Below are 27168 nucleotides of genomic sequence, written 5' to 3' on the forward strand. Positions count from 1 at the left end.
CGCGGCCGGCCGGGGCGGATGTTATTCAGCTACGACAGCTGGGCGGGCAGATTGCGCGCTACGAGAGTTGCGAGTGTCAAGTGTTACGAAAGTGTTGAGTGACTTTTGTGGTTGCGCAAAACATATATTTTGAGACATCCTGAGATAAGGGTAAGATATGTTGTTTGAGTTTTATTTGATGTTGTACTTTAAAAAGTTAATACATACTTGAATTAAATTGTTTATAAAGTTTCTTTGGTACAAGTTACTATATTCATTCATGCATGTTGTGCTTGTATGTAAATATCCACAATAATGAAGATAATAGTAGCATTTGAAATACCAATTATTTTGTCTAAAATTTAAATGATTATAAGTTTTTCACTAATATGACAAAAGATTTATAGTGGATCACCTCACCTTTATATTTTTTTTATTATTTTTATTTATTTATTAAAAATGTATACACATTAACAATTAAACAAACAGGTTGAGCGTTGGAGTCTGTCATAGTATGAACTGTGTGACAGACACCGGCGCCTTTCCTTTACAATTTACATAGTTAACAAATTAGTGCTTGTGTGTGTGTATGTGTGCTTGTGTGTGCGTGTGTGCGTGTGTTACCGCGTGTCTTTGTCAATTAAATTTGTGTTCGTTTCGTGTTTTTTCTAATTGTAGGGCCAAAGTAACTTTTCAGTTTCATCGTAATTTAAGTTTAGTAAAAATGTTATTACAGCTCTTTTACATTTCTTAAAAGAAAGGGGGTAAATGCCGATAGCCTTATTAATAGTGTTGTAAAGACGAGTTCCTATGACCGCATAGTGGTGATCAGCAACGGTAGTTCGGTATTTAATGCATTTAAATACGACATCCTTTCTTCGTTTGTCAATCACAGTATTAAAATGCTTCATCATTCTACAAAAACCCACCAGATAATTATCGAGTTATCTAATTGATGTGGTAGTTTAAGATTAAGAAAAAAAATCTACACTCGGGTAATTAACTACAATATTATTATTATTTTACAATAAGAATTATTAAATTGTTCCTTAAAAAATATAAGCGTTTTTCCCAAGTTTGTCAAAACGAACATTTTATATTTTATTAAATTTTATGTTCACAGCAATGTTACGCTATTTAATGAATATCGTAATAATATGAGACATAGATGTTTATGTTTTCTTAAACATTGACATTCACGAACGTGTTCTCTAGCGATGTTGATGTCACCTCTGATTCATATGCACTACAACAGAAATATCACACTTTGATTATAAAGAAAGTAAGGACAAATGAACAAAGATTAATCTTATGTAAAACATTAAATTAATTTTTGAGTACTTCGCCACTGTTTCAATATGTATACCGGCCAAAGTTCGGAAGTTTGTTTATTTGAGTACGTGGTTTGTCGTCATTCACTTACGACATACACATGACTGCTAAGTGATTACTTAGAGTTATTTTCCTCTAAAACTGTTACTAAATGTTATTTGATTTATATTTCAAAGAGAATTTCATATTGATTTATAAAGGGGGGATTCTCGCAGCAAATTACGTTAGTTGGAACTCAATTGGATGAGATACGGTAAAAGGAAAGAAATTAAATTAGAAAACTTTGTTTTCCAACTTCGTACGATGGTCCAAATAAATATCGCCTCCGGTCTAATTAAGCAATCTGTATTAGACAATAAATTTTAGCCGCTCCGAGAGTTGCCGCTTCGTTACTTTATCAAATATAACTTTAGATTAAAAAAGAATAGATATAGGAGTCTTATAGTACATTGACTAGTCGTAACATAATTTACTGTGAGATTACGCAGATTTATGTGAAGAGTTGCGCCCACTCAAAGAACGCTCACGTTAAATAGATACTAAAGAAGCTTTTAACAGTGGTAGAGCCCGCTTTAACATCTTCGCACGAATTGGCCCGGCTCGCCCGGTGAAATGCCCGGCCACGACCACACAGAAGACAGGCGTCAAGTGGAAGCAATTCTGCGTTTTGTCTGATGTGTCTGCGTCCTGGAGGCCTAATTTAGTCCTCTTACCCTTCCCACTCTTTTTCTTATAAGAAAAGGATGGGAAGTGGAAGTGGACTTTCCGGATGAGAGGTTGCATGGAAAGGGAAGATATTTTCTTTCTGTGGATCCTCTCCTCCGTCGATTTAAGGTAGGCAACGCGTATGCAATTGTGTATGTCTATGGGCAACGGTCATGTGGCCGCTCGGTCGTTTGCCACCTTGTGATATAAAAAAAAAAACTAAAGAAGCTCCTTAGTGAACTCCTTGTAGACAGACTCCGGGCTTAAAGTATTGCTTAAATTAATTCCTGATCGTAATAGCATCCATCCATCCATCCATCAACGTAAAGTACTAGTACATTAACGATACGTAATTATGTAATTTTTGTATGAGATTTTCGTGAATCGTAAAGCATTTAATAGCCGGGTAGAGGATGACAGCGGGGTAAAGGCGGATAAGATCGGATTACGCGACGCGACGGAGAGAGGCGGTGTCTTTGTCCGGATGCTTCAGGCGAGCAACACGATCGTTTCATTGTCGTTTGCTTCATTTGCACACATAAGACAATACAATTTTTTTTCCAAGAACTTTTCCCTAAATCTAAAAAAGTAAAACCTTTAATATTAATTAATTTACGAAGATCTGTAATAACACATTTGTGTTGAAATTAAAGCCTATATTCAAACAGACATATTTAATATAATACATGATAGGTTTATGTTAACACACTAAGATTTTGTTCCGAAACAATATGAAAATTATTGCTACTGAAAACTAACGCACTTTAGATTGTTGTCAGCCACGGGCCACGGTATACATTTTAAGTAACCTGATTTCGAATTATTATGACAAAATTAAGTATCATTAAAAATATGTGTATTACTTATTGAAAATTAAGTATCTGTTATAAGTATCTAGATAAAGAGACTTCCAGTATCTGTACTTATTTGTATGTCATCTTACAGATTCGTACCTAGATAACAGTTCGGTCAGGGACGTGGTGTGCGCCGGATGTGTGTCTCCCCTCCCCGCACGCCTTCGCACCCCCCATATGGTTCACTCGGCACCTCTAATTTACAATTTTTAATATAAAATTAAAAATTATTACGTCATTGATTTTTTGAACAGACGAATTAACCAATATGTTTTCTGCTCTTTAAATGGCTTAAGGAAACAACACAAATAAATAAGGGATTGGAATGGGGGATGGACGCGACGATGACAAAATATTTTTACGTTCGTTTTGCGTGATATCTACCGAAGCTTTTTGTCGTTCAACCGTGTTACCTGTTCCCTGTTAATATAGTATTAAAGAGTTTTTTTTAATGCAACAAGTTCTGGTAAATATAAAACGCGTACTAGTATTTGGTTGTTTGTATTTGAATTTATGGAAAAAACCTGATGTTAATTATATTAATTAATTTTGATAAATATTAGGTCTAAAAAACCAAAACAAACCTAAGCTATTTCGATCCTTGTATTTATTGCGCATCTTTAATAATTTATTTGCAAAGAAAACGCAATAGATAAAACCATTTTTTCTTCGGAAAGTTAATAACAACCGACGTTTCGGATCTGATTTTATTAGACGTAGAAAAGCTTTCCTTTGTAATAGGAGTCTACATTGCTCAGTTGACATCACTTTAAAGTTTAAAATAATAGCGGATTCGCAATTTATACGGAAAAGAAAGATAATACTTTTTCAGTATGACGTCAGAGCGGGAGATGCACTATTTTGTGTTCCACTCAGCGGCTGTTATTTATGAGATTTTCTTGCCAACCGACTTTACATTTGAACCCTGAAACTAGCACACACTTAATACAGTTTCACATAGTTTACGAATAGTAAATAACATGAATAAAAATAATAAAACCCGACTGACTGAGGTGGAGGAGATAGCGCCATCTATTGGCTGCTTAAAAAACAAAGATTTTTTATTTGAACTAAATAAAATCCAATTACATGAGAAACTTTCTTCTTTAGATTATTAAAAAACGTCGAAAAATTGATTTAGCAATGTAAAAAATTTATGACGAGTCAGGTTTTTCACAAATTTAGAATTTCGGTCCCTCCCACAACATCCGAACTCATTATCTTTTAAAATTTAAAAATATGTAAATACATAAAGACGATTAGGTATTACATAAAACATCCTTCTTACGAGATGTAATATCTCATTTATATATAATTCACCCACAAAACGTTTGATAGAATTATAAAAGATGTTTAACCGAATTTATTTTCTACGCGAATTATCGTTGTATACTGAAACTTCAAAAGAAGCCGAATTTCAATATTCAAAGGTCGTCGCAAACAAAGAATGTTCGCAGAATATAATCATTCCATTTCTTTTATAAACGAGTCAGTACAAAGTGAAATGTTTGCTTACGAACCAAATGAAATCTTTCTTTCATATAAAAGGAGTTGCTGATACAAAGAACTTCTTTACTAAGCAACTGTTAAATAAACTCTGAGTTCAGCAGTTTACCATAACGTACATTGGTATGGAGTAAATAATTTGCCTGAAATTAACAAACAAAAATAAAATTTAAGTGATGATATGTCGCGCAAGGTCTCGTTGGAGGCAATATTTTGTCAAAATACCTCGACAAGGAATGCGTATAATTAAGTATGGCCGCTTTATGGAAATGTGCGCGCTAATTACATACAATTTTAACCGACTAATAAAATGTTATTTCGTTTACAGACATAGCATTTCATGTTACTGGCACATTAAATTATAATTCAAGTTACGATATTTGTTTTTGGAATATTGTTGATGTTAATTTAGTTGTTTTTATTGCTTTAATCAGCTACTTTCATTAATAATAAAAATTATTAACAGTGTTCAATTATTTAAGACGTTTCACTGAATTGTTTAAAATATCAGAAATCTTATTAATGATTTTTTAATGATATATTATATTTTGTTTACCAATGTAATACGATTGAAAATCACACAATATCTCAAACTTTGGAATAAAATAAACCCAACATAACCTCTAGTAACTAAAAATACTTTAGAATGGAAATATTGCTTGTATTAAAATAATTATTTTAAGTCTGTCTGTCTTCATCTCATAGTGTCTCTACCGACGGGCTCGGGGCCTACCCAAGTTAGGGATGACTAAGCCTCGCTGGCCCAGTGCAATCTTTTAAGTAACCACTAAAAATTCATGAGTCAATTTATATAAACGATTGAACAGGAAGACCGCAGACCGCAGACCGCAGACCGCTGAAGATGAATTTTAATCTTTGATCAGTGAAGTACAAAGTCATTGCGCGGCTTTTTGTAAATAAAACATTAGTCTACGGACACACGGCGCGGCCGCGTGACGTATCAGTGCCGCACCCATGTCGTGTAGGGCGAATAGGGTAAAATCAGGGTTGTTACTTGGTGGAAAAAAGTTATTTAAAATTTTAATATGGTAAATATAATGACACGAAGGTTTCCACTATAACATTGTTATTTTTAATTTTCATCATCATCATCAGCTCACTATAAATCCCCACCGAGGGGCTCGGAGCCTACCCTAAGTTAAGGGTGATTAGGCCATAGTCAACCACGCTGTCCAAGTTCGGGTTGGTTGACTTCACACATATCTTTGAATTTCTTCTCAGTGCAGGTTGCATCACGATATTTTCCTTCACCGTAAGAACGAATAAATCGGAAATCGAAAAACACGTTGATACATGGCGGGATTCGAACCCAGGACCTGCAGATTGCAAGTCAAGTGCTTGACCCTTGAGCCACTGTGATTAACTGCTGAACAAAATTCAACGAATAAGACAGATGACAATAGTTTTAAAACAAGTATTTCTAAAGTGGCAATCTACAGTTATGACAGAGTTACTTTGTACACTTCATAGAGTTCGCGACAAACAGGAAATGCACAGATCTATTCCCGATGCAGTCGAGTGAGCAACCTGAACAACTTCTCAAATCAGTCTGACAAACTGACGGCAACTGAGCCTCGTGTGTGCCGCCAGTTTGATACTAACTGACCCGGACAACATAAACTTGTACGGAATAGTTTCCAAAACATGAATATATTAGTTATACTTGGTTCTTGTGGCACATCATTATTGTCAGTAAAGGCGATATATGTATGTTCTCATATTGATTTAAGTATGCATATGTAAACGTCACTGAGTTATAAAACAATGGATTAGTAATAATACTTTTTAACGATTTATTGTGCTCGGACACGTTTTGTATCCAATGAATATCTAATGTGTTTATTGAACTTGAAAAAGCAATCTTAACTTCATGCAAGATGACATTAAGCGCCACTGTTTAAACTAGTTAGAAGTAGAATTTATCAAAGTTCAATGTATTGGTTTTGTTTGACAAGCGACCTTTTGCTATCTATGAACACCGATACTCTCAGCGCCAAGCATCCGTTGTAACAAAGTTTCCTCAAGCAGCCACGTAGAGGAGCGTCGGTAGATGGCACTGGGGGCCGCACGTTGCCTGCGGGCTCTTTCTGCCCTAATTTGTTACGTGACCCAACTGCGCAGATATCGCCACACGCCCGAACGGAGCAATAACCACATTTGAACATGATATTCACGCTACAAATTAAATGTTTCTACAACAGAATAATGAATGATTCACTTTTTTTTTTACAAAGAATTGATCGAAATATCAGGTTTCGCAAACCAATAATGTTTTGAAAAATTTTGTGAAAATTTGAAATAAACATTTTTGATTGGAATATTATAAAGGCGATTTTGAGTCATCCAAATTATCTACAATTATTGCATTAAAATTTCTATAAAATTCAGAAACTAATACAAAGTTTTTACTCTTAGAAAGCGCTCCATATTACAGTCTATACAAATAGCAGATTTGTATCAATTAGATACAAGTATAATGAAACCTGAGAGTGAATCATCGTTCATAACCACAAAAGTTTTTATATGCCGATCATATCCTGATGTTGGTAACACGCGCACATTGAGCTGGCTATTGAGAACGGATGTTTGGTGCATGTTGCGATATTGTAAATTCCCTAGCGCTGACCACATCGAGACAGCGAGCAATCTTGGCAGGCAAGGAGACAATTGAATAACCGCTGCAACCACGATATTCATGGAAATCCTCGTGTTTCCACACATAGGTAAATTGAATTTCGTTGTTTAGACATTATAGTTTGAATTTCACAACCTAATTTAATTTCGAACCAACGTAGAAATTTTATAAATTTGTATGTACTTTTATTTGTCAATAAAATAATTTATAATGCAACCTTTACCTTGTTTATTGAGCCTCGTTCTGTTCCGATTAATATAAAATGATGACGTTGACCGCGGAGGCGGTGATAGTAATTTTTCTCTAAGCCGGCACCGGCCGCAAATGGCCGTTCAGGGAAGTGCGAATGGGAAAAGTTTGTAATTAATGAACGCTCCCTCCTCAGTGGTAACGGACAACCTTCTCTCACCTCGTATTTCTTTATAAAGTGCCTTTTATCTTTCAAACCAGATACACGATAACATTTTAACAATTACATTGTTTTATCTCGTTTTTTTATTTTACTGCTTTGACTTTTAAGTAGTAAATGTTCATTGTAATTAAAAATAAAAGCAAAATGTGCAATAAGAACGTTTTATGAATTGTTAAAAGTTAAAAAGAAAAATAGAAATTAAATTAAAATATTTCAAAATTTAGTAGGAACCTTAATTGATTTTAAAATTCACCCCGACCTAAGTGAGCAGATGGTTCACTATTGTACCCTTAAAATTTTCAAGTTATAATAATGGTCCGCCATTATTCTTAATATTAACGACACACAAAGGCTTGGCTCGGACAAACTTAAATTTCCTAAGCTGTATTTATGAGTGAAACCCGGTCTCCGGTCTTCGGTCGTCGTAATAGCCGCGTCTTTTGAGACTCTGTCACAATGACTGATGCTCCACCTGATAAGCATTCTAAATAGGATTTTTGGGACTGGCTTTTATTCGGGAAATAAATTTCGTTGACAATGACAAGGTCAGCGAAGTTTTAAGAAAATGTAGAGTTAAGAAAATAAATTATGCTGTAATTAATAATCGCAATATTTTGTTCTTTCAATTTAATTATGTTATTAAAAAAATACGTTTACATATAAGCATGTTTAGACACGCGCCTTTTAGCAATCAAGTATATCACTTTGATATGAAAATAAATGTTCAATAAATTTTTGATTGTGTTGTAAAACTTTGAACCGCAAATCCGTAGCGATAGTGCGCAGTGGACACAAAGGCCGGTGTGTTTGCGGTGAGGCGGCGGGCACAGGGTTACATTCATTGTGTATTCACTGGACATAAATCCCTATAGCGCGGAACTTGTCTATGACATGTGCGCACTAATTTAATTGTGTGCCTTCCCCCCACCACCCCCTCCGCCACATCGCCCCTCTCCGCCCCCGTGTGATTTCAGTACTGTAAATTAGTACTCAATTGTTACACGAGCATTGTTGTTATGTTTATCTTTCATTAGCATTTAACGGTTTAACAAAATGAATTTTAGTATTAAATCCTCGTGTTGGCTTGATTTTATATAACTAACTTTGGAAATGAAAATAACATTAATTTCATTAGAATAATTAACGAATACCAGGAATGGATTTGAAAGTATGAAATTATCTTCAGAGATGCTTAAACGGGTATTATTTGAATCCCTCGTAGGTAGATAGAATGCGGATAAGTGGGTGTTTTAGACTTTTCAACAGTGAATTTGCTTCCAGAGCACATAAATAATTTTCCAAATTTCACACTGAAAAATGATGTGTTCTTCAATGTAACACATATTTCTTCATGTAAATTGTGTTTTCTTTTTTTTTGAAGACTGAGATGAATTAATTTAAGTTAACATTAATGTTTATATATTGCTATGAATTTATAAAAAACGCCCGAAGGTTTTTCCCTCGGAACTTTTTTCCGTAGCGAAAGTCATTATCCGGGTGTACCCTAAAGGGTTCGCGTGTTTTGGATACCTTTCGGGAAATGAACGTTTGAAAGATGTACTCGTACCCCCAACCCCAACTTTCTAAAGCAAAAATGAATTTGCACAATAAAAGAAGTGAATTAAATTATTACTTTGTCCTTCACGAATTTTATTACACAAAAATTTATATTACAACGAAGTTAACTGTAGCTTTCCACTCTCGAATGCTTATTCTTATTTTCTTTAAAAAAGAAGATTACATTATGTTTCAATAGAAGTGTCACGGCAATGTTTCTCCCTAACTTTATATTTGAATCGTATGTATTTTTGTTCTACAAATTTATTTAAGTTTCGTGTGTACAGAAAATATATAAAATTGGATATAAGAATTCAATGAAAATGAAAAACTACAACAAACCGATTTAAACAATGTTTACATTTATTAAATTATTATCACAATTATATAAAACAAACATGTTTATCTCATCAATTTAAATACTGTAACTAGTTGGGTCAATATAATGTCTTATTTCTATTGAATTCGACTATAATTTAAATAGAGTTGGTACATATTTAACTTTACATAAACGTTGAAGGCAGCTAAGTTATTTCGAGTTAACTTAAAATAATTTTGTTAGTAGAGATAAAGTATTCGGCAATAGAGTGCGGATCAGTGAGCTATCACGTCGGCCCTTGTCCCTTCAGCGGAGGGAGCGACATAATGAGACCGCACATAAGTTTATTTACACATCAGTCCATTATTCTAAAATAAAAAGTTAGTTGACAAACAATATATGACTTATATTATGAATAGACTGATCATGATTAGTAGTTATGGAAAACAGGCCCCTCGCTATGACAATATTTGCTAATATTATTGAGAGGAAAGATTTATATTATTGTATTTTACAAATAAACTGTAAAAATATCTATGATAACTACATGACCGATCTAAAAAATTAACTTCTGACTCGCATCTATCAATTTCGAAAGAAAACGAATAATAATGAAAAGTCCGTATCTATTATAACATTGTCATCATTTCTTATAAACAATTGAATCTTTAACGTGTAAGAAAGAGAAGAAATCATATATTATCATGGTGGTGGATCTGAGGGTATGTTTACGCACCATTTGCTACACCGGGGTCAGGGGGGGTGCGTCGTAACCGAAGTGATGGGGGGGTGTACTCTATCGACCATTGTCTTATTAATGTGTTTCGAAGTATGATTTGTAGTCGCTTCAAGTTTTCTGTTTGCGCGTTCCGTTCATACAAGTTATGTGATAAAGCTTTTACTGATCCCTGATATATTATATGATTATTACCTTAACTTATTTATCAGAAATATCTTTGTATATGTGGACACAGGAAATCTAACTTGTTTATATTTTTCTATCAATAATTAACAATTCAATTAATTTGAAAGGACAAGTATTAATTTTATTATTGGAAGTAAAATGTTGTATGTTTTATTTACTTATAACGAAAAACCAAATTTGTTTGACGGGACTTTTCCGGGGCTTTTTAAATTCGCCGCTGACGAAATCAGTGGCTATCACTAGCTTATAAATAAAAGAGGAGGGTAAATAAACATAGATAAAGTCCCCGTTACGGTATATTAAATAACATTAGTTGTTTTTATAGCCGATACTTTAAAGATACGTGGAAATTGTGTTCTTTATATTAAATGTATGTAAGAGAGGAGTAATTTTATTGTGGCTCAGCGTACGGGCCTGTCGGCTTTATTGCATTTGGACGCGTTTCCTCCGCCTCCAGCGACGAATAGCCTTAGATAACTTACATAAGTCGTTTGTTTTAACATTCCGTACATACAGACAACTTAATACATTTTAATGATAATGAAGACTTCTATGTTTTAATGTTGCATATATACTATATGTTGTATTTTGGTTATTAATTGTATGAAAACATTTTATCTTTATAAGAGAGTTAATTAAGTTGCTTTGTTTAATTCTTCACTATAAACAGGGTAAATATTTAATCTGAATATCATAAATGTATATTTATGTAGTGTAATTTTAAATGTTCTACGAAATACTATAATATTTTTATGTATTAAATAAATTTTATTGTAAGCTCATTATCTTCTGAGAAATGGTACAAAAATAGATAGTACTCAGTTTTCTGACTTCGTTTCCTTTCCTTCCTTTCTTGGAAAAAGCCTTCCTTTGTTGGATTAAGTATCTACTCAAATATTTTTGGAACAGAATTAAATGTTTTATACGTTATTATTATAAAAGAATAAAACGAAAATATCGAATAATATTATATGTATAAATTATTATTTCTACAAATAGTTAGAGTGTTCACGTATTGCGGTCCATTGGTCGTTACGTCCAGCTAATGTTCGCCTGTGGCTGATAAATAGATGTTTTGCTCATGAGTTCTGATAATTAATTAAGTTACCATTATGTGTACACAGCCTTTAATTTATGATTTTCTTTGTGGAATACAACAAATATAGCTCAAAGCACATTTTTCATTGAAGTATTTTTATAAAGTTCCATCTTTTTCTATAGTCATTTTTCTAATGACATTTGAGTTAATATTCTGTATGTACCTACCCTTAATACTTCGTAAGACTATACACATTTGTGTATATTACGTATGAAACATGCGACGTCCGCTCCCACCGACACGTCGCAACCAAATTGGTGCAAATGTAATTTGAAATAGCGGCCGTAGTATATAACACACAGCATTATTGATTCATGCCAGATGTATTAAACATGACGTACAGAAGTACAGCCTCACTCTTCTCACGTGTGGAGTTGTAACGTAACAAGAAACGTATTTGTAATTATTCTTACCTCCTATTCGTCTACAATAAATCAAATTAACTAAAGTTGGTTACAAAAACAGCAAAGTTATCGGCAATATTTAGTCACTTAACTTATATAAATGTGGTGAGGTGGTGGGCAGAATGAAAGATTTTCCGTCTTCTTAGTATTTTATTTACAGCTTTACAATATCTTTTTACTTGCACTCGTTTCGTCTTGGCGTCCTTCCATTATTCATTACACTCGCACTGTCATACTTCCGTTCCATTCTGTCCGATCAGTCATTCACGCGTCTCAATCTTAATTGTCTAGCATTCGTTCAAAAACCACAGTCCTACATAAATGTATAGAGGTTTCCGCTGTAAGTTCCATGTCCTTTACACTATAGTTTTTATTAATAAATTACAATGTTACTATTGATGATTTCTCTGAGCATACAATCACATATGTAATCCATTGCGTATAATTTGATAAAGTTAGTGCGTGATGGGCAAGCTCTGATCTCCAACCGCCGACAGTTTCTGGCGCGAATCGATCAGACATTAGTTGTCCGCTCGCAAAACTTCAGCTTAATCAATCATAAGTAATCCAATATTTGTTTAGTGCTCGATGTCTACTCTCCGCTCTCCGCTCTCCGCTCTCCGCTCTCCGCTCTCCGCTCTCCGCTCTCCGCTCTCCGCTCTCCGCTCTCCGCTCTCCGCTCTCCGCTCTCCGCTAACTCTATCCCGAATTAATGTTAACCGTACTTAGATTAAGCTGGATATTGACGTTAGTTCTTAAGATATGTTTTAACATCGATTATAAACTAAAGCTTGTTAAATATATTGTTGTTTTAAACATTTTAATTATTGGAGACCTCAATAGAAATAAGATACGTACTAATATAATGCGCAACTATTTTTATTAAAATTTATTCTGAACTTAAATTGTTTTTTTTTGTTACAGGAAGTTCTTCAGCTGCCTCAAAAAAGGCTTTTGTTTATGCAGTGAAAACAACCTTTATTATTAAAAAAAAATTTCAATTTCCAAATCCAATAACGTTAAAATATGACACGTTGACTTATTTGATGACTGTCCCAAAATGCAGAGACTAACTTATAATATGATCGTTATTCCTTACAAAGTGACATTTATAAAAACATATTAAGAATTTTTCTAAAATGTTTCGAAGATGTAGTGAATAGGTAACCATGCGTAGAAGACCACTGCCGTCGGTCCGCGAAGAAGTTTCTAATCCAAAGACGTGGCGGAGTGTCTGTGAGAGTGATTGGGCTGTGTACACATTAGTGGCATCTGTGGGCGCTCTGACGTACGCTAACAGCCTGCAGGGAGAGTTCGTGCACGACGACATCCCCGCGATCGTGAGCAACGGCGACGTGACCGGCGCCAACCCCCTGCTCCACCTCTTCAGGAATGACTTCTGGGGCACGCCCATGTCCGAGCCTAGCAGTCACAAGTCATACCGACCGCTTACTACACTTACGTTTCGGTAAGTCACAGCTCGTAACAAATTTGATCCTTTTCATATTCATCTTTACAGATACAAAAGTAACATATAATAAGCTAAAATACGAATGTTGAGATGCATCGAAGAATAAAAGCTTTGCCATTGGTTCAGAAATATAATGAGGCTAACCCTTTTTGCGATTTTGTTAAGGAGTAATGAAAGTAACCACCTAATTGTTGTTACTCAAAATGTGATTTAACAAGAGAAATGCTTCTTTTACTCATTCGATGCAGTTTTCGGTTTAAAACGCATAACAATCACAATTGATTATTATATTTAAATGATAAGGCAGTTGTTCGTAATTAAAATAATTCGTTACGTCAAATAGAAGTTAGTATTGTGATTTATGAAAGCGAGACAGTTGAGTATCGTTTGCGAGGGCCTCATTACGTCGCTGCGATATCCGGCTTCGTTTGTTTGTGGTGTGCCACTCCAGCGCCCTCTGCATTATTCACTAAGTACTATTTGAGTTGCCCGCATATCCGGCCCCATGTTACTTGTATAAATTTAGCTTATGAACCTTTAAATGCAGACGTTCCTATAGTTTTATTGTATTTTATGTCTTGGTTCAGGTTAGGTTCATTTTTAAATCTTTTATGAGGCAACAAACAAATGCCTTTTATTTAAGTTTTTAAACGTTGAAATAAAAACGCTGATCATTTTGGGTTTGGTGACGCTTCACACAAGTTTGAAGAAAATATTGAAAATTATCTTACGTTCCAAATCAAATGAAATTAAATCAAACGTAAAGTATGAAAGTAGAAAGTTCGCTGTACCGAACACCGAATACCAAAATTTGATTAGGGTGTTGTTCTGACTAAAAATTTGTAATTCCAATTGTTCTAGTTAGCAGAATAATCCGATATTAAACAATTAGAAAGTTCGTTAGCGGCGGGCGGCGGGCGGCGGCGGCGGCGGGCGGCGGAAGGCGCGGCGCGATCGCTTTATTGTGTTATCGATGACAAATACAAACTATTATTTGAATTTAAATTAAGTTAAACACAAACCAAAGTATTTAAATTGAATTTTAAAATCAAACTAACAAACCCTCGTGTAAATCATATTGAAATACATCGGATGTAAATAGTCAAGACAGTTTAAATTGGTCATTTACAGCAATATATTTTTTGAAATGTGTAATTTAAAGTAGAACTTCGTAAATATTGTAGAACTTTGGAAAAGGAATTATAGTAACAATGATCGTGGACGTTACAAATGTAGTAATTACAGCGTAGCCGCTAACGAAGTCCTCTCCGAGACAGCTGATGAATATTCCGCAGCGCCCCGCACCTCCCTCCGCACCTCCCCCCGCAGCACCCCCCGCCTGCCCCGGCCGGAGGACACATTTGAAATTCAAATTTTTGTAAAACAAAGCACGAACGTAATTCGCATATTAAACTCTCACAATTAACGCAACATAATAGATTGGCAGGTTTATGTTTATCATTATTTCACGAAAAGGATTAATTTATTCAATAGTTTTCTAACATAATATAACAAATATGCTTTAGATTTAGATGTTTTTGACAACTTTTATTAATTGTGTTACAATTCACTAAAAAACTGCACTAACCACGATCATTTCTCGTCCACCTTTTGCCACTATTTATTTAGATATATTGTAAGTGTGAGTCTTATGTTTTTCTGTGTGTGGAAATAAAAGATTTTATTTCTAAATATATTGAATAATTGTATCACTCAGACAATGGTAAGGAGGTGATATAAATATGTGTTCAAAATGTTAGAACAGCAATATAATGTATCGGCTGTCGGCGGCGCGTCACTTACAAGAGGTCCCGCTCCCGACTCTTCCCAACGCTCCCGGCACCGCTTCACATCTATTGTAGCATGATGGATGTGACACGACACACAAGTACACTCTTTTCGTTACAAAGTTCTTAACTTATTTTGTTGGAAGTTAATAGAATATATTGTGATTTTAAAGTCATCTTGTAATATACAGACATTTTACTCTACTGTTACATTTTTATTAGCTACAATAAGTCAACTTTATATGACTACGGTATGAATTACTGTAAAATAAACCTATCACAGAAGTAATAATATCTGAAGTTTGAAGTACAATTGTTACTACACATTTAGTACAAATGAAATTGTCAGCCTATACATATATAGTAAGAAATTGAGTTTAAACAAACGTCAATAAATCTCTGTATAAGCTTTATAGAGTTAATAAAATCATATCCACGGAAATGGGATTTCCGTAAATCGATGCCGTGCCGGGGACTCATTAGTTTGTGCAATTCCGCTTTCATTTTTCACATCGCGAGTCGCAAAGTGTTCTACATTAATAACCCAATGCCGTTTTACTTGTGAACAATTTTATGTATGCAAATGAAAAGTTGTATAGTCGGAAAATACATATCTTGTAATATCGACGCACGTGACAGAGAGAGGTGACCTAGTGTATGTGGCGTCTTACAAACTTTGCAAATAATTTGTTCTCACTTCACTGAACTCCTACATTCTACCAGATTATGTAGTTTTAATACGATTTAAATAGATAAGTAACATCGTAATTAAAGCGATGTCGAATATCAATATTAGTTGTAATGTGATTTATACAACTAGAATCAGTTATAAAGTGTCACAGTCCGCACGCAGAAAACGAAAGAGAAAGCTTTAAAAGAAGAAAAATAATTAATATTCAGACAAAAACAGGTTAAGTAAGTGAGTTAAAACACTCCATTTCCACTTTTAGTTAATACGAGCAGCGCAAATTAATAATGAAATAAAAACTCGCACACAAAGAGCGCGCCTGTGTCCGTGTTCATTTAAATTCATCACGATCATCGGATTTTAATGAACGAATCCAAAGTTATTCTCGAAATTTCGCGCGTCCAATTAAAAAGTTGAGACAATTTTACGTTAGCGAAGATTTATATGTGAATCGTATAACGTATAGTTTTAACAGATAGAATAGAAATTCCCGTAAAACTTTAACACACTGGTAATTAAACAAAACACAGTCAGAGTTGTAAATATATCAACTCAGCGAGTAAAGCTAAGCTAAGGTGGTGTTTTTAATGTCAAAATTGTACTCGTATAGGTTTCAGCAAGTTCCACTGAAGTAATAAAGTTGATAGAGTAGGTAGTTTAATGTGATCTTGTGCGCATGAGTTACGCAAGTTAGTTGCGTATCGAGCCGGATGCAGGAAACATTCGGGACGCGGTTCATTTCCTAGCGCAGCGATAGAACCTTATACTCTGCCTATATTTTTATATGTTTCGTTCAAGAAATATTTATCTTAATGTCGAAATGTAAATACATTCAACATTACATTTTCGTACATTATTCAGTTTTTGCTTTATTAAAATAACACTGCGAAGCAAACACACTCATTTTTATCGTGCTGTAAATTTTGAGTAATATTTCTTGACACTAATCTTTGCAATTGATTTTGATAAGTTCCTCCTTTTACAGTTACCAGCGGCTACCAATTCGTACAAGTGGTATTGTCCTTGTTCCAGGTTGAACTACTTATTGTGCGGGCTGTCTGTGTGGTGGTGGCATTTGGGCAACGTTTGCCTGCACGCGGCATGTTGCGCGTTGGTAGCTAGAGCAGGCGCCGTCGTCGCACGTCTGCAGCGGCCCTTCGCCGCTCTCGCCGCGTTACTCTTTGCTGTACACCCTATACACACTGAAGCTGTGAGTATAACGCATATAGCACACTTAATCGGTTGTACAAGATCTGAGGAAAGCAACTAAATCATTGCATATATCTTTCTTACATTACGATTGTCGTCTGAATACGAGCAACTACATAAATAGAGTAATAACATAAGACTTAAAACTTTTATGCTCGTATAATATACAAATTATTCTCCAACAATAACTTAGCATACGTGCGCTGGGAGCGAGTTGCCGGAGTTGCGGAGAGTTGCGCTACTTGGGATCAAGTTATGCCTTTGTTCGGTAAAATTTCGTTGTTAAGTTTACACTCCACTTAAGCAGTCGCGTTAGCGCAGACTACGTGGGCTCTTATTCCAGTTTATAATTCATTTCGGCTACTGCGCTATTCACATAAAACTTTATTTATTGCACATATATTTATATGTATTATAACTAACAGGTATATTTAAATGTGCATATAGATGCATTGTATTCAGTTATTGTGACGTTCACGTTCAGTGCGCAGCAGTGTTACAATCAAACATCAATCGGATAAAGCTGAGGATAAAGTATACTTATAACATTGTTAAGATTTTATAAAACTATATATATTTACTGTTGAGTGTAGTGATATTGTGTGTGTATGTGTGTAGGTGTCCGGTGTGGTCGGCCGCGCAGACGTGTTGGCCTGTGTCTTATTTCTATCTTCTCTACTACTTTACCATGGGTGAGTAATGTTTACACCGTGCGCCATGCCATATGGTAAACAAACTTATTTGTGTGTGACGATTTGAACGTAGCGTAATTCTGGTGATCATTGTCTAAACAATTCTTTCGGCTCTCGTAGTGTTGTCGTGTAAACGTTGTATGTTAAAAGTTGCGAGTTTTGTGCCTTGTGTCGGACACTCGGGAAAAGATTGTTCGTGTTCTTACCGAATTCTTTGATATTGTTTAGAGTTGGAGTTGAAATATATTTCGTCCGAGTTTAAAAGTTTCTTTAAGGCAGAAGTTCGTCTAATATTAAATCATCATCTGTTTAAATATGAATTTGGCTTGTATTTAATGTTAACATTGAATTCTATTACGATGTTATTTTATTTAGTTAGTATACTAGAGTGTTACAGTCGCATTTACAGAGTCAATGTAGCCTTCCTTAGTCCAGCAGTAAATGCGTGCCTCATACAGGTCTGGCCGGCAGCGCGTGTGGGCCAGTGCGGGGTTGGCAGCGTTCAGCATGCTGGCCAAGGAGACCGGCCTCACCGCGCTTCTCTTCAACATCCTCTTCGACATCTACCGCTGCTGGGGGACCATGACGAGGTAAAGATCGGTCGAAGCTTATTAACCTCAATGGTTTTGTAAAACGATGAGAACCCTAGCCCACCTTTGATGTGGCATCATCTTATTTTTGTTAATTGCAATCGAAGTTGCATACATTATGTACTTCTTACTCAGGTGTGGGCTAGGTCGTTGTCGCTGGCGGAGCGAGGGACAGGGCGATGGCATGTGGGGACGCGCGGTGCGGTCGGCGGGCGCGCTAGCGCTGGCGGCGACGCTGCGGCTGTGCGCGCTGCACGGTGCGCTGCCTGCATTCTCACCGCAGGACAACCCACCCGCCTTCCATCCCTCTTTCCTAGTCAGGTGAAGTGCACATTGCTACACGTAAGCGACCTACTGAAGCTAGCAAGATTTGATCACTAATTTCCTTAATTCAATACAACTTTATTTGGCGGATGTTTTCAACTTATGACTTTTGGCACATTAATGATTTAGCAGCTTTTAATTATTTCAGTTAAGTTGCAAAAATTGTGATTTTAATACAAAAACGAGGATTTGGATTTTAACGAATATTTGCTTGTATGTAAGGTTGATGACATTCAGCTACCTGGCGGCTTTCAACTGGTGGCTGGTGCTGTGTCCCTGGCCGCTCAGCCACGACTGGCAGCTGGGTTCAGTGCCGCTCGTGACCAGCGTCGCTGACCCGCGCAACGCGCTCACGCTACTCGCCTTGGCCTCACTCGTCGCGTTGTCTTACTGCGCTCTCACAGATATTGAGGTAAAGCTGGATTGTTAAGTGCGTACTAAACTATGTATTTCTTTTCTGTCACCTCCTGTATGCCAATAATATAGGGACGATATTAGAACACTCATGGTCACAAGATATTTTCAAAAACAAAGTAAACACGAGTTAGGTGAATTTTTATATGACACTCGCGTGCAGGCACAGCGACGCACTCCAGCGGCGGCAGGTCTGCTTCTACTGGTGCTGCCCTACCTGCCGGCCTCCAACCTGCTCGTCACCGTCGGATTCGTCGTCGCCGAGAGAGTGCTCTACATACCGAGGTCAGACGTGGTTTTACTATGTGTTATTACCGAGTGCGTATCATGTGTTAGGTTATCAGATTGATTTCTTTCAGAGCTGTGCTATTATTGTAAAGTTAATACATCGGCTCAAAGTAAATTGTTTACAGTATCGGCTCTATAATAATAACGGCGTACGGGCTGCAACTGCTGTGGCGGCGCTACGGGCGTGCGCGGCGGCTGCTGGCGGTGGGTGCGGCTGTACTTGTGGCCAGCGGCGCCGCGCGCACGCAGCTTCGCAACTGCGACTGGCGCACCAGGGAGACACTGCTCAGGTACCTCGTATCAACAACTGTATAGGAGGTCCTACAGCTGCTAGCTTTAAGCGCGGCCGTGCTGACCGGCGACGCGGCGGCCCTCAATGATGAGAATGATTTTGTTGTCTCATTAACTTTGATTGATTTCATGAAGATATGTTTATGGTTTTTGCTTATTTATTGTGTTTTCAGAGCTGATCTGTCGGTATTGCCGCATAATGCCAAACTACATTACAACTTCGCGAACTTTCTCAAAGATATCGAGCAACAAGAGAGTGCCATCAAACATTACAAAGAAGCATTGAAGTAAGTTATCTTTAACTACGAAAAATATTTCAAGCTTTGGAATACTTTGTTACATAGTATTATTTTACAACAAATTGAAAAATAAAAATGACACTTTTAAAGTTACTTAAAAGAATAACTGAGCGCGCGGAGCAAAGCAAAAAGTGCTTTTTTTAATATCTCTTCTCTTCTAAGTGGTTAGCGGTGTTAGGTACTTTTGAAGCATCTGGAAACACTTCATAGTATAATTATTAAATAGAAGTAGATATATTATTATATTCTTTACCCATATGAGAATGTCGTGATTATAATGTGAATAAGACGTCGATGCTTGTGGCAGGCTGTGGCCGAGCTACGCGAGCGCGCACAACAACCTGGGCACGCTGGTGGTGGCGTCGGGCCGCTCTGAGTACCACTTCCTGCAGGCGCTCAAACACAACCGGCACCACCTCAATGCGCATTATAACCTCGCCAAGCTCTACAGGTCACTTTATGTTATCTGTTAGTTGAATCCGAAGAAGCCGATCCGAAACCCTGCGTAAATACCTTATGGTCGAATGAGTAGTCGATAAAGAATTTTGCTATAGAAAACTGATTTGCTTTACTGACCCAATAATACTGTTCATTATCTTTTCTTAATTTTTCACTTCAGAGTTTAATATACTCTTTACCAAATTGCGTTTGTTGCCTTTTTTAGGAAAAATAATAGAATAAGTGACTCCTTGAAAATGTTAGAGAGATGTATAACGCTGGAGCCCAGGTTCGTGCAGGCTTACCTCGAGCTGCTGCTGGTCACTCCGCTCGCGGATAGGAGAGGGATACTGGACAAGCTGCTGGAGCTGGAGCCCAGGAACTGGGAGCATCACCACATCTATGGCAACTGGTTAAAAGAAAGAGGTAAGAATTTTGTGAATGAATGAATATGTTCGATGTCGAGTATGCAATGGGCATTTACTTTAAAGAAGATACTAAAGCTTAGATGCTATTTATAATTGTACATACTAATTGTCGTGTTTATCAAATTTTATTCAGGATATGTGACAATTATCCAGGTCTGTGGCCATTAGCTCTGCAATACTACATGACTTCATTGCGGCTGTCGATGAGTGCCGCGCCCCCTGTGCCCGCCGTGCCCGGCGCACGCCTCCGCCCCGGTGCATCCCCCGCGCCGGTTACGCCGCCGTCGCTGCGCTCCGCCTGCCTGCTGCTGCGCAGCGCTGGCCAACACGCGCGCGTCTTGCAGCTCATTGATAGGTAAAAACAAATGTAACAAAGAAAACAAAAATTGCTGATTAAACTGATTTCTTTTTTTGTTATTCTATATTATTATTCTTAAACATAAATGTTTCATGTTGTTTGTGTAAGATGGGTGAGGTTGCGCAGCGACGAGGCGTCGATGGCGCGGCGCTGGGCATTGGCGCGCGCGTGGCGGCTGCGCACCGAGCTCGCCGGCCGCGCCGCCAAGTACGCGCGCACGCCTACGGTAATGTATTCTGTTAACTAACATAAGATGTGCACCGAGAGGGCCATTAACATAAGATTTATAATACAAAAAAGATGGCGACGGAAAAACGATAAATAAAATAGAATAAAACATTTGTTTTCCACGGAACAATTCCAAATAAAAACGACAATATACATTTTTTTCACGTATCAATATTTTTCAGGTGAAATCCACTTGTCTGCATCACAGCAAACTTGAAGTATTAGAAAGCTCGCACAAGTTAAACGACATGAAAGATGAGACGAGCACTTTTATGTACAAATATGATATACATAGTGTTAAACATAGGAAAGATGAGGTGAAAAACTCTGTAGTGAACAGCTGCCAAAGAAACTTACTGATTGATAACAAAAAGGAGATGTCAATGTACACACACAACAAATCAGAGACAAATCACAAGCACAAAAGTTGTCGTATTCATAAAAAGAAGAAAATAAAAGAACCCGCCTCATTCGCTCCTTTTGTGTCGGACCATTTTATAAAGACTTACTAGAATAAAATGTCTAAGTGTAACATATTGTGCAAATTGAAAGTATTATTTGAATATTTCTTAATTAATGATGTTACCAAAAGTCATTTCCTTGTCGATATTGTTGTTATGAATAAAAAGTTTCATTGGATTACATGCAGCCTAATTACTTTTATCAATATAATATTATTTATTAATTATAATTATTAAACTTTAAGTTGCTTTATAACGTAATATTAAAATGTAAATAAACAAAATACGTCTAATTATGTTTACCAAGATCAGGTGTATCAATATTGTTTGTTTGTTTGTGTCAATGAAAACATTGTCTGTACGCAACAGCGGCTTCCTTATAAACAAAATAAAATGTAAAATACTAGTGTTGCGTAAAGCTTTAGATGGATTTATTGTTTATAACATATGATAAATAAACAAACATTATAATTGTCATATTTAGTTTTATTTCATTTTTGACACAATTTTCAATAAATAAGTTGCTTATCTCTCAAACATGTAAAAGGTTTTGAATACACTTTTTAAATTTAACAATTCAATTATTTAGGAAGCTTGTGTACTACCTATAATGTGAAGGTCCTAGTGTAAGGTAAATGCTTAGGACCGTAAAAGGGATGAAACTACTGGGCGCAACTAGTGTAGATATGTGGGCAATAATACCACTGCATTAGACAGCTAGCTAAATTTTGATTTAGGTCGGGTGTGAAATGTGGTCCATAAAATCTTTTCTACTAATATAGCAATCTTATCCGTATTGTTAATCACGTGACAGGAAGCACGTCGTTTGTCTCGCTCCATTGTCTAGAGAAAATCTCTACGGCCTTAGTTCCGGAAACAAGACACTTATCCTGTAAACATCTCGCACAATGGCTGTATTTCCTTTGGAGAACATTAAAATCAGAAAGATAGTGGTGATCAAAAATAATAAAAAAGATGTTTTTTTTAGTTTATACTATAACATAAAAAAACCATTAAAAAATTAAGGTAATAAACTTCAATACTGCCGCAAAGAATCTTACTTGATCAATATCAAAAGTGTCTTTAGATGAGTTTTTATAACATAATTAAGTTGGGTTCTGAGCCGACAGTAAACTTTCAAATGATTCTAAACTGTCAACTGTTAATTTAACGCGAATGAATTGTAAAGGAGCCAAATAATACCTTCTGCAGCTGACAATGCTTCAACACAAAATCTGTAAACAATACCCGCCCGCTTGTGACGTCACAAGAACAACAAGCTGCCAGCCCCGTTTGCTAACGTCTCTTGAAATTAGGTTACGATATGAATTATATCCGGGCACATGAATTTGTTCGGCGCTCATTACATATTTAAACATTCAAGAAACACGTGAATCCAAATTATTATTTTAATGCCACATTTGGAGTTACTAAATTCTGACATACAAAGAGCAATTAAATTCTGAATGTAGCTTTCGTATGAAAAAAGTGACAAATATTATAGCTTTTCAATTTTTGAATTCAAAAAAAAAGTTTAAATTTAAACTAAATCGATAATGATTGTAGCAAAGCATACGTACGTGTTAGTGGGCAGTTATATATTTTCTTTTATTACAAGACCAAAGCCTTTAGAACTTAACTACTTACTAATGAACTAAAAGGAAGTTGGTCAAATTAAAAGTGAGCTTTGATTATTTTCCTTTCTCAAGACGCGTGTTTGAGCTTTATTATATGTTAACGTGTTTCTATATTAACAATAATACGTGCCTTCACAGCTGTATTTACGTCATTATTTAAAATTTTAACAAGATAATTACATATGACGACTTTCTCCTTAAAGAGTGCTGCAACTATACTGTGCATCATCTTCAGCGTATGTCACTCATAATATTTTTGCCAGTTCATACCTTATTAACTAAGTTTTAGAAACTTTTACGCGATAGTGAGTACGTGCATTAAATTTCAAGCTATATTTTCAATTCAATTTACAAGGAAATTTACAAGATTCCATAGAATGTGACGTGGGAACAATGAAGTCCGGATACTGTAGGTGGCGCTGGCGTGACAAACGATGTGGCGATGATGGCGCACTCTCACGCCGTGGATCCAAATTAAAACGCGCCAATGATGGATGACGGCCGCGCTGATTCTAACAAAAATGTAGTTTACGATATGGTTCATTCTGGTTGATCATGAAGGCAAAGCTGTAAAAATTATCTCAAATATTAGGCTATTAATAATATTAGGACATTACAAAAAACATTTATGGCCTATATATATAGTTCAAACATACTACTATAATATATAAGAAAAATATGTATTCCAAATTACGTAACGCCCACAAGACGTCTACAGAATGTTCAGTATAATTTCCATAAACGAAGGATTGAATGGCGAATGGGGAACGATTATGAATATTCATCACTTTCGTGTAAATTGGACAGACTTTAATAAGTCAGTTTGAGCGTCAGACGAGAATAGATTTCATACGCACCAACTCCCCACTGTCATAAATCTCATTTCGATTTTATTAAACTACATAGATATGTAACTACATAGATGTGTACAATGAAATGTATGTCGAAAGGAAACATTCGAACAAACAATATTCTATCAACTACCACAAGTAACATATTATAATATTAATTGTGATTTAGAGACTCCACCAAAGTAAACAATAAAATATTTTGCTTTGTATTACTTGCCTCCACTAACGATACAACAAAACAAAATCGTATTATGTTCTCAGGTTTTTCAAAGATAATCATAGCATAGACAATTTGCATACGATTTTGTTTTGTTGTATCGTATGATTAATGAATCATCAGTGTAAGCCCACGTTAACATTGTATCAGTGGTGATACAAATCGTTTATCTGTCGCGTGACATCACTCTACTAAAACTGCTCTCAATTATTTTGATTAAACCTACATAGAAATAAAATAAAACGTACAAAACTAATAAATGTTTCAGTAGGAAAAGAAAGGGTTTGGTTTAATTATTTATGTATCAAATATTCATCATTGTTATTCATTGTAAATTTCATTATTATCTCCACGTATGTATGTCTTAAGAATCACTCTCATAAGAGGCTTTTGAGCGGCGAAGGTTCTCAAGGCAATCTATAATCAATAATCCTTATGAATGTTTATTGAAATTGGAACGTATTTATTGAAAGACGTTGCCGTAATGTTAGATGGCTTTTCGTCTTTTAGATGATTATTTTAGCAATAAAACATTACTTTAATGTAATACATTATTATTATACAGGATTTTTTTTTAGTTATCCGTTAAAAAATCAATTCGTCGCAAGTAAGTTTTAAAATATGCCTTTTCACTGCAACTTTTCATCGTAATTTAGTATACATGGCTCACATTGCGTCTTTATTTTATTATAATATTTTCTCACTTGTATATCAAGTTCCAAAGTATTAAACCAAAATTCGTATTGTATCATTGTTGAATTGGACTACAGTATCATAGAGTTTTTGTTCCGATGCCAAAAAACCTGAATAAAATAAAAGCAATACGAATGTTGCGCTCGAAATTTGTGAGGAAATGTAACAAAACTTTTACTGGCTCACTGGTTTCATGTGGAATAGGAATTATGATACGCGTCGCCAAAATATTACCTCCAGTTGTATAGTCCGTATCGTAAAAAGATTTGTATTTGTATTGATAAGCTTATGCTATTTTTACACGACTGATGAGAGGGAAATATATATACATATGTATATGTATGATTGACACACAACATATTTCGTATTAAGTCAATAGAAATGATTAATCTTCTTCATGTATAAAGGGTTTAATATACATCATTTCCATCGCCACAATTTGCTTGAAGTTACGAGATATTGAGGCTTAAGTACTTCATAAAATTAAATCTACTTGTACTCAAGTTGTCGCGGCAACATAATTCGTGTTCATGAAAATGTTAATAGAGCCTCGTAACGTCACAGGGTAACCGCAAGGCACATTATCCGCGTGACTCCGCGGCGACGTCTAACGCGTGTACCAGCGTCGCGTCACACGTCATACCTTCACACTTTATCACGCTGACAACGAATTCTTATAATATTTGTGACTATAATATTACTAACATTTAAAAAACATCTGATCAGAGTAAATAAAACCACTGATAGGTAAATATAACATTAATTGGTTGGATAGAGAAAGATATCACTGACATATGTATGGTACTTTTGAGATATCGAATTTGATGATGTTGACTTTTTATGCATAATACGAAATAAGATTATTTTTAAAACACAGGACATAACGAACTTTAAATAACTAATTAATCTAAACGCTGCAAAATGGTGCCCTCATTTACATTTATTTTATAAATAGATAAATAAGCGAGTGAGTTTTAAATAATCAAGCAAAAGGTTATCTCGGGCCTCGTATCTCACCTTAATTAAATCTCACGTCAGAAAGGCACTCGCTATCTACTCGGTTTGTTCATTGTTTAAAATTGCGTGTAGTTGAGAAAGTCCTTCGCAAATGAGGTCGCCACAAAGCCGACGATGCCCAAATGGATTTCTTTCAACAGTTCTAATTGTGTACGGCTTTGTGCGCCCTCTACCGGGCTGTCACGACCCTTGTTAATATGATATAAGACGCGCCTTTCACTTGTTCTCGCTTCAAACACGTACCAGTTTGCATCCTGTTTCAAACAAGGTTTCAGACTTTGCTAAATTAATTTATGTGTGTACTTTGATACTTTATCATCTAGCAGCGACCTGAGCTAGTTTCGCATAGTATCGGAGCTTTAGCGCTAACTTTTTGTCATAGTAATTTACGTTTATGAAAAAGCTATTACAAATTTTAACTTATACTTAACCCTTTGAAATTATTATATTATAATATATTCATAAAAACTTTTTGAGGTAAATAAATATAGCAAGAATATTCTTTTTTAGCGCAAATAACAAACAGTTTAAAAATCCTTAGAAATCCAAATAACGCCTTCAACAGAACTGGATATATGATTGTATGTAACTGAGAAATTCGTCAAATATTTTAGTGACGGGGATTCAGAGAAAATGAATTGTCGGTGAAATTCAACACCGCTTGGGGGAGGAAGGTTAGTTATGTTTCAGATCAGTTTCTACAGCAATTAAAGTGTAATTTCTAGATTTAGAATACCAGTATAATGAGGCTGTGGTCTAGGGGTGAAAAGATTAGGGTCTGACACCCCTCACAATTTGCGGCCATAGTGAATAGAACATTGCAATGTGTTAAGGGTTTTATAATTACACCCTTTCCGCAATAATTGTGGTATTGGTTATTAAAGACTTTATTATCTGCCTTTTTTAATTCACTTCAATCAATTTTATATATGTATTTTCTAGTCTAACAAAATTAATAACATTTGTTATTTACAAATGTATGTCACTAATAAAGCAATCGTTTTAATATTATATAAAATTGAACAACTGATAAATAATA

General features: G+C 35.7%; 1 protein-coding gene across 1 annotated transcript; it reads left to right on the plus strand.

Moving 5' to 3' along the window:
• Positions 1–12733: 12733 nt before the first annotated feature.
• Positions 12734–21823, plus strand: LOC106113366 (transmembrane and TPR repeat-containing protein 1). The gene is made up of 14 exons (XM_013306091.1): positions 12734–13216; positions 16727–16904; positions 17522–17595; positions 18054–18185; positions 18321–18506; positions 18732–18921; positions 19087–19208; positions 19337–19501; positions 19676–19789; positions 20109–20252; positions 20466–20665; positions 20821–21022; positions 21134–21251; positions 21436–21823. The coding sequence occupies exons 1-14, from the start codon at positions 12918–12920 to the stop codon at positions 21763–21765; spliced, it is 2454 nt and encodes an 817-aa protein (XP_013161545.1). The 5' UTR covers positions 12734–12917; the 3' UTR covers positions 21766–21823.
• The last annotated feature ends 5345 nt before the right edge of the window (positions 21824–27168 follow it).

This window comes from Papilio xuthus, unplaced genomic scaffold (genome assembly GCF_000836235.2).
Source record: "Papilio xuthus unplaced genomic scaffold, Pxut_1.1 DF828258.1, whole genome shotgun sequence".
Lineage (NCBI taxonomy): Eukaryota > Metazoa > Arthropoda > Insecta > Lepidoptera > Papilionidae > Papilio > Papilio xuthus.

What these genes read in the sequence shown, in the direction of transcription:
- LOC106113366 (XM_013306091.1), top strand. Translation starts at nt 12,918, where the DNA reads ATGCGTAGAAGACCACTGCCGTCGGTCCGCGAAGAAGTTTCTAATCCA. An exon ending in CTTACTACACTTACGTTTCG is followed by an intron (nt 13,217 to 16,726) that starts GTAAGTCACAGC and finishes TCCTTGTTCCAG; the next exon opens with GTTGAACTACTTATTGTGCG. An exon ending in ACCCTATACACACTGAAGCT is followed by an intron (nt 16,905 to 17,521) that starts GTGAGTATAACG and finishes GTATGTGTGTAG; the next exon opens with GTGTCCGGTGTGGTCGGCCG.